The 8,728-nt window shown below is 53.4% G+C and overlaps 1 protein-coding gene and 1 pseudogene across 1 annotated transcript; both read left to right on the forward strand.

Moving 5' to 3' along the window:
• The first annotated feature begins 262 nt into the window (after positions 1-262).
• LOC102374972 lies at positions 263-1,126 on the forward strand (annotated as a pseudogene).
• Positions 1,127-4,755: 3,629 nt separating this feature from the next.
• Positions 4,756-6,488, forward strand: LOC102375206. Its single transcript, XM_025199275.1, has 3 exons — positions 4,756-4,903; positions 5,005-5,506; positions 6,413-6,488. The coding sequence occupies exons 1-3, from the start codon at positions 4,756-4,758 to the stop codon at positions 6,486-6,488; spliced, it is 726 nt and encodes a 241-aa protein (XP_025055060.1).
• The last annotated feature ends 2,240 nt before the right edge of the window (positions 6,489-8,728 follow it).

An 8,728-nucleotide genomic window follows, 5' to 3' on the forward strand; every position in this document is an offset into this window, starting at 1 on the left:
AGTAAAGCACTTTCCCTCCCAGCTCTGCACTTTATAGTCAGACTCCCTACGTCTGCCCTCTAATCCCATGCTGATCAAGCAGGAAAAGTGCGATGTTCAACCCCTGGTATGAGCGGGAATCTCCAGGAAAGCACTTCCCCTCCCAGCGCTGCGCACTGGGCTCTGCTCTGCCGGCTCTCGGAGCGGTGGACGCAGAAGCAATAAACACACGTCCCGACAGGGCGATGCACCAGCAGCAGCCAGTGACAGGGGGCAGATTTGCATGAAGGGGCCGGTCTCAGCTCTGGGGCTTTATGAGAGACTCGGAGGGTCCCAGCCAGGGACCCATTTGTGTCAGGAAGTTAAACTGGTCAGGATCCATCACCATGGCCTGTGCCCCGCTCCTCCTGGTGCTGATGATGTGCTGCTCAGGTGGGCAGAAGGGTTCAGGTTGTGACTGTCATGGGGGCAGCTGCTTTCCTGTCAGTGCGGTCAATGAATGGTTAATAATGGGTTTGTGATGTTGATTTCAGGGGTCTGGTCACAGCCTGTGGTGACTCAGGAGCCTGCGCTGTCCGTGTCCCCAGGAGGGACTGTCACTCTGTCCTGCAGCCTGAGCACCGGAGCCATCACCAGCAGGAACTATCCTGCCTGGTTCCAGCAGAAACCTGGCTCTCCCCCTCGGCAGCTTATATACCTCACCAGCAGCAGGCCCTCGGGGATCCCCACCCGGTTCTCGGGGGACATTTCTGGTCAGAACAACACCTTAACCATTATGGCAGTCCAAGCCGAGGATGAGGCTAACTACTTCTGTGGTGTGCGTGCTGGCAGCAGTGATGCATAGAGCACCGTGATAGCGCCCTATGAGTAACTGAGACAGAAACCTCCTTCTCCTCCTCTGCACCTGGGCCCTGCAGGGATCTCCCTGCTCCAGCTGCAGAGAGCTGTTTTGCTGTTTCCATTTTCATTAGAAACCTCAGACCTTCCCTAGCCTCTGTCTCCCCTGTCCATGGCCTCCAGGTTAGCTCAGACATTGCGCTGCAGACCAGATGCGTGTTTGAAATCCTCCCTGCACTTTGTTTGCTGATGGCAGTATTTCATGGTTTCCATGAAGCAAGCCCTGATGCTGAGCCGAGAACACCTTTAACTCTGTGGATTCCCATTTACCCCTGGGTTTTTCTTGTGACTCCTGTGGGGACATCTAACAGTATGAGCACTGTGTGGCACCCAAGGGCCCCCTGGTTGAGATTCACTGTCCTGGGCTGCCCTGCTGTGCCCCTTACTGCATTCTCCAAGCAGGCCTGTGTGTTGCAGGGCTAGACCCCAGCCTGACCAGTGCCCTCCCACAGTCTCCCCTCCACCATGGGCAACTGGTGTCCCCTGAGTTTGGGGGGCACCGGCAGGCATCGCCACCAGCGTTGGTGGCAGGGCTGGAGCTGGTGAGCTCCTGCAGGCACCACTACCTGCGTCGCTGGCGGGGAAGTCCTATGAAGCAGGGCACATGCCCCCCTGTGCCGCCCCTACGCATCGCCTGTGTCGTCCACGCTCTCTGTCTGGGTACTGGGCTGTGACCCACTTCCTTACTGCCAGTGTTTTGCTTCTTTAGGAGCCAGTCCTCCCTGCCCCACTCCACACAGTGCGGAGACCTGAGGGGCTGTGAACCACCAGCAGGCTGCTGGGCTGGCAGGCAGGGAGCAGGCAGCCTGCACAGATCCTTTCCCCAGTCTGGGCAGGGAAGGAGCAGCAGCTGGGGAGGGGCAGTGGAGCGGCGCTGTTCTCCTTGCATGGGGGCTGCAGTGGTTATTGCTCCTTGTCCCTTCTCCACATGGGTCAGGTACTCAGGGGGTTTGCAGGGACCAGCTATGCGGGAATGCACCTGCAGGTGGGGTCAAACTGGAGTAGAAAGTCCATGCGCTGTGTGATGAAATCCTACTTCAGCTTCCTCGCCCTGGGGCTAGTCCGTGTCCCCCACCCTCCATCTCAGGTGTCTATCACTCTGGCTGCTGAGCAAGTGAGGGGAGAGGGGAGAGCTCTTCATTGTCCTAAGCAGGGACCTCATGGCCCGGGGGCAGGGGCAGGAGCCCCTCTCACTCCACCAGGTAACCAGTGATGCTTTTTAAATTGATTGGCATCCATCACCTGCCCTGATGGGACTTGGAAAGGTGATGACAAAAGGCCTATATAAGCTAAGATTGCCCAGGAGGAGGGAGAGAGCCATTTTGGGGATCATGTGAGCAACGGACCAGGCAGAGAGATGGGGATCTCTGTGGGAACTCTCTGACGCACAATGAACTGCCTGCCTCCAGGGGAAAGTTCAACCAGCCTCTGGATGATACTTGTGGGCAAGCTACTTGAAACCTATCTAGAAATATAGCTTGCTGTAAAGTAGATGCGTGTTCAAAGGCTACCTAGCCACACTGTTTGCTCTAAGGTTATTCTGTGATGCATCTCTATCCTGTAGCCTTCCCCAAGTCTTCCCTCTGTAACCAGTAAAGCCCCCCCACACTATACAAAGCATGATGGTCTGGCTGGGAGAGGGATAGGGGTGAGCCTTTGTGTCCCCTTGGTCCGGCTGACTAAGGGAGGCTCCGTTTTATGCTTCAGGCTAAAGGAAGCACCCCAAGTTTTCACAGTGGGGAAACATCCTCAAGGTCTACAAGGCCTGTGTACCCCAGGGGGCAAAAGGCTGAAGACAGACCCGAACCCCTGGTGGGTGTCAGCGGTCACCTCAAGGTTTCGGGTGTGCTCCGGGAAGGGTGTCAGCCAGATGTGAGGCACCCCAGGGAGGCACTTGGAGCTTGGTAGGTGATCGGGCGCAGTGAGGTGGGTGGCTCAGCGCAGAAGTGCCGCGCTCCTGGTCTGCCACAAGCCTTCAGGAAATACACTATGAAATGCCATCCCCTTAGGGGCTGTTTCCTGTGGCAGTTTTCCTTGGCAGTCAGGGGGGCTGTGAGCAGCAGTGAATGAGTTGCATGTCTCTGTCCCTGCTGCATTGCCTGGTGGACCCTGACCAGAAAGAAAGGCAGATTGCTTCTGCTCAACTCTGGCTGCACAACACTGGCGTGCACAGCCCCCTGTGTCCCAGGCAAAGTATCAGGACCTTTCTCATGGCCACAAGGTGCCAATCTTATCTCACAGATCCCACGTGAGTTGTCTCTGAGGCACAGGAGCTGGGGGTGGTGGGGACGGGAAGAGCTGATGGGGTTCCCCTTCTGCGCAATCTGACTGAGGACTCGCTTCCTGTTAGTTTCTGACCTGGCTCCTTCTGAAGCAGTGTCCTTTTCCATCTACTTCTGTCAAGGGGGAAGAGCGAGCTGTGTGAAATACCGGTGGCCTTTGCCTTTTTCTGGACATGTCTGAGGGGAAGGTCCTGCAGAAGAGTTTGACATGAACAGTACACAAGGCATTTGTGCTGCTTCCACCTCGACTGCCCAGGCTGGTCTGCATCTAAGCTCCTGCTTTTGGTTCTGGATCGAGAGGGATGAGAGATACTCTTGGGACTGAAGACCAAGTTTGGGCCTCCAAGTCTCTGTTCCAGCCTCTGCTCTTGCACGGAGACCAAGTTTCCTGAAGAAAAACACGTCCCCTCTGTTCCCCGCCTACAACATGGGAATAGCAGCATGACTTTCTCCTGCTGTTCTTCTGTTTGAAACAGAAAGTCTTCAGACCAGGGAGCATCTCCCTCCGGGGTTGTGCAGCGCTGAGCGGCCGTGGTCCCCGGTGGAGCCATCTGGGGACTAGTGCAATACAGACACGTTCCCCACTCATCTCCCCAGCTGTTGTTTAGGGGACCCAAAGGTCTGCAGGAGGCTTGCGGCAGAGTCTGCTCAGTCCTGTTTTACCTACCAGCAGGGACATTAGAAAGGGCTTGAGGGGATGAAGCAACAAGACAGGAGAGTAAGAGCTCTAATTAGAGGGTTTCCTCTCAGTGCAGAAATCTTCAATTTTCATCAGATTGCCCCTTATCCTTCCCATCATGGGCTTCACAGCTTGACCAACTCCCCCGTCTGCTCTTGCCTTTTTTGTGTTCCTCTCCAGCACAGACCTGTGACTGGTACCAGCCTCCCTGACCTAACCCAGAAAGCTGGGGCTGCTCATTAGAGTCTGAGAGTCATAGTTCTTCTCGCCTCCGGCCTCAGGCCTTTTTGTAGTCTGTTCTCTCCCAGGCAGGGGCCATGCCCACGTAAGTCCTTGTGCAGCACCAAGCAAATTTGGGCCTTTATCTGGGTCAGGACCTATGCTCCCAGCAACGAACTGAACATGAGATATTAGGGACAGTCCTAAGAAAAGGTGTCCTGAGCATGAGACCCCAAACCCTGTTAGTGTCACCTGGATCATGGACGAGAAGTGCCTCTCAGAAGGACTACATGGCAGCGTGTAGCCTATGCTTTAGCGCCAGGAGTTAGGGCAGCTTGGTGCCCGACCGGTGAAGCAGTGTGCTTTAGCCAGGGCAGAGCACAGGCCAGAGTTTCCATGGAGCTGGAGAAATTACAGTTCAGAACATTTTCCTCAGGAAAGATGGACCAGAGTGAGGGGGACATGCACGTAGTATTCATATCCCTCACACGTGCCATCTTTCCTCATGACGATCGACAGGAAGAGTGCAAAGTTTAACCATGGATATGCATGAGAGTTTACAGTAAAGCACTTCCCCTGCCAGCGCTGTGCACTGGGCTCTGCTCTGCCGGCTCTCGGAGCGGTGGAAGCAGAAGTAATAACCACACGTCCCGACAGGGCGACGCACCAGCAGCAGCCAGTGACAGGGGACAGATTTGCATGAAGGGGCTGGTCTCAGCTCTGGGGCTTTATGAGAGACTCAGAGGGTCCCAGCCAGAGACTCGTTTGTGCCAGGAAGTTGAACTGATCAGGATTGTCACCATGGCCTGTGCCCTGCTCTTCCTTGCGCTGGTCACGTGCTGCTCAGGTCAGCAGAAGGGTTCAGGCTGTGACTGTCATGGGGGCAGTTGCTTTCCTGTCAGCGCGGTCAATGAATGGTTAATAATGGGTTTGTGATGTTGATTTCAGGGGTCTGGTCGCAGCCTGTGGTGACTCAGGAGCCTGCGGTGTCCGTGTCCCCAGGAGGGACTGTCACTCTGTCCTGCAGCCTGAGCACCGGAGCCATCACCTCCAGCAACTATCCTGGTTGGTACCAGCAGAAACCTGGCTCTCCCCCTCGGTTGCTTATATACAACACCAACAGCAGGCCCTCAGAGATCCCCACCCGGTTCTCAGGGTCCATATCTGGTCAGAAGGCCACCTTGACCATCACGGGGGTCCAAGCCGAGGATGAGGCTGACTACTACTGTATTGTGTATACTGGCAGCAGTGCGTGGTGCACAGTGATAGAGATGAATGGGGAACTGAGACATAAACTTCCCTTTCCACCTGCGCCTGCTGCCGACTCATTGCTCTGGCTGCAGAGTTTGGTTTTGCCGGCTCCATTTTCATTAGAAACCCCTATACACTCCCTAATCTCTGTCACCACAGCCCATGTCCTGCAGGTCAGCTCAGACAGCCCCTGCAGACTGTGTGGGCCGCCTCCCGATCCCATCCATGTCACCATGTGCGAGCCGGGAGCGATATGCGGACCCGTCTTTGCGCACGCGGGCTGTGGCCAGCAGCCCGGGCACGCGGGGTCAGAAGGGACCGCGGGGCGGCAAGGAACGCACGGGCTAGTATTAGTCACAGAGGTGTAGAGGTTGATTCAAAGATTATTTACTTACACCCAAGATGGTCGCAGTGTAGGCTGGACAGTTTCCAGGTTCAGCTCCGCTTAAATCCTCGTTGGAGGACTACGACAACTTTGGTCCTTGGGCCCCGGAGTTGTTAAGGCTCCGCGGGTTCGGCAATTTCTTTCCCACGGAGTTGTCGAAGCTCCGTGGGTTTGGTTCGGCTCTCAGGCCCCCGAGTTGTTAAGGCTCCGTGAGTTCGGCCATTGAGTATATAGGATAGGGATACGTCTAGGATTGCGCTCGGCGACGGGGAGAGGCCAGAGGCTGTTTAGACCTCTGTTGCCTTCTTAAGAAATGCGTTGGGTTCGTAGGGATCTGCAGCGCTTAGAGATCTTCACGCTCTCCCTCTCGGACTCCAATTGCTTTCTCTCCAACTTGGGCGGAAACCAACCAAGCTCTTTATACGGCTGGCAAGCCAATTGCTAGCTGCCACGTGTGCATAATTTAACACAAGCCAATAATGGGGCTCGAATTAAAATACAAATGGCAGGAACTCCTTTGCACCGTGCATTTCTGAGATGCAAAAGAAATGCACCATGCAAAGAAAGCTACAAATTGGCGGGAAGATTCTCCGTTGCACCAGAGTTCTCCTTTGCAGCAGAGAACTCCACCGTGCAAAGAAGCTGCAATTTGGCGGGAAAATAATTTAGCAGTGCCGAAGCACACACAAACAAAAATCACAACTTTGGGTTGTGACACAGACCAGATGCATGTTTTAAATACTCTCTGAACTTCATTTACCAACCACAATATTTCATGGTGTCAGTGGATCAATGAGTGATGTTGACTTGTCTGACAGCAGGGGTCAAAATCTGAAGTGATGTCCATGGGAGTGTAAACTGGGTACCCTATGCATCCCCTGGTACTAGCAACATGGGGATACCTGACTGATTTAACCAGGATGACCACGGCTTGTGTCCATACTGAATTCATCTGAAAAAAAAAGCATTGTTGCCTCTGGCATTTTCCAAAAGAAGATACTTTTGTCACTTCTTGCATTTCCATGTTGATGAATGCACCACCTCTTGCCTGCACAGTATGTTGTTGTTTGAGACACTGGTTCAGATCGTGATGTCAGTTGAACAGATGTAAATGCAGGATAGTTCCCAGGCTGTCATGCTTCCCCTTGTGCTTTAAGGGACTCCTGAAGTGGGTTCATGGCGGACACAATCATGGGGAGATGTAGGGTTCTGGTAGAAGATGTAAAGTAGATGCAGGAATCTGGAAGCCTTCCAGCAATCCCAGTGCCATGGTTCCTGCATTGGGATAAGGCATCACATGAGTTGTCCTTGAGCACTTTATAATAGCAACACAGTAGTGTAAGGGTTTGGCTTTAGCCAAGCCAACCTAAAGCATGAACGAGCACAATGAGGAGTTCCCGTTTCTTTCTGTGTCTTCTCCTTAGGATCGTGAGAAAAGTCAGGGGGACAACAACAGCCAGTGCACAGGGGTCAGATTTGCACAAAGGGGCTCTTCTTATTTCTGGGGATTTGAGAGAGACTTGGAGGGTCCCTACCAGAGACCTGTTTCCCCCAGGAATCTGAGCTCCTCTGGATTACCACCGTGGCCTGGGCTTCGCTCCTCCTTGTGCTTTGCATTTACTTCTCAGGGACTTACGAGTCCTCCAGAATTGCCACTATGGTCAAGGCTGGTAGTGATGCAGTCACCCTCCTCTCTCCCTCTCTCCTTGCAGTACTGAAGCTCCTCTACCTCTCAGCTCTCTCTTTCTTCGACTTGGTCCCAGGTTCGGGTGCCGGCCTGTTCTGACTCAGCCGCCCGCAGCATCAGCCTCTCCCGGGGGAACAGTTCGCCTCTCCTGTACTCAGAGAGCCTGGCAGTGCTCTGGGGAGGGTTATTTTTGATGCTCACCATAGACTTTGCGGGTTTCCAGGCCGATTCCCTGCTGCTGTTGACAGCTCTGCCAACACGGCCATGTGAACCATCGCCAGAGTCCAGCAAATGATGAGGCTGATTATTACTGTGCTTCACTTGGCATCAGCAGCAATAATGCCACAGTGTTTCAGACACAAAGAACTGAGAAAACCTCCTCAGCAGCACACTTGGCACTGAAATCATGTGTCCTGATGCTGCTTGAGGCTGGGTAGTGGGTTGAACTGTTGTTCCTCAAACTCTCCTGTTCCAGTTCCTAATCAGGGATTACTTGTCAAGCAGGCGCCTTCTGTCCTGCTGCTCCTGTGGGTGCCCAGGGATGGATGCCCTGCAGCCCTGGATTGGCATGTGTTGGGGGTCTTTGTCCATAGAAATGTGAAGCCTTCTCCTGGGGTTGTGGAGGGTGGAGGCCTTGGCCAGCTCCAGTACACAGTGGGACAGAGGTGTAACCAGGCAATCCCCCCTCACAAAGGAGTGGCAGGAGAAGCCATGCTCCCTGGCACAACCACAGAGGTTTCAGACCACAGACACATGAGTATGTCGGCCTAGCAGTGGTGTGCTAGGCTCTGTGCCCTTACTGCCCTGATTCAGAGCAGTTTCTCATTCAGATTTTGCAACTCTGAGCTGCTAGGATGCCCAGCTCCCAAGCTTTGCAGCCTGTTTAGAATGTAATGGGCACATATAATCTTGTATACTTTCTTCACATGTAAAGTCATTTCATAGATGTCAGTGAAATCTGGTGGCGGAGTAAATGAGATGTCACAGGCCAGCTGGGCACTTTGAGTGTATCAGTTTTATCACAGGCCAACTGGGCTGTTTGATTCAGTTTCAGATCAAGGAGGCAAAGTTGGGAGTGAGATAAAGGCAAATTTATTATAGCTTACACACTCACAACAGTTAACAGAAAGATAAATGTGATAAGCAGATAACACAGTATAAAAGAGCTAATAGTAAATAATAACAACAGATAATAACAACAGATAGATAGATAAATAGATAGATAGATCAATCTGTCGCAGGCCAACTGGGCACTGCGAGGGTATTAGCCACACTGGGCTGTTCAAAACAACAAATAGACAGACATGGGTTGGCAACTTGTTGATAGTCCCTCAATGCCAGGTGCGCGC

Source organism: Alligator sinensis, unplaced genomic scaffold (assembly GCF_000455745.1).
Source record: "Alligator sinensis unplaced genomic scaffold, ASM45574v1 scaffold505_1, whole genome shotgun sequence".
Taxonomy (NCBI): Eukaryota; Metazoa; Chordata; order Crocodylia; family Alligatoridae; genus Alligator; species Alligator sinensis.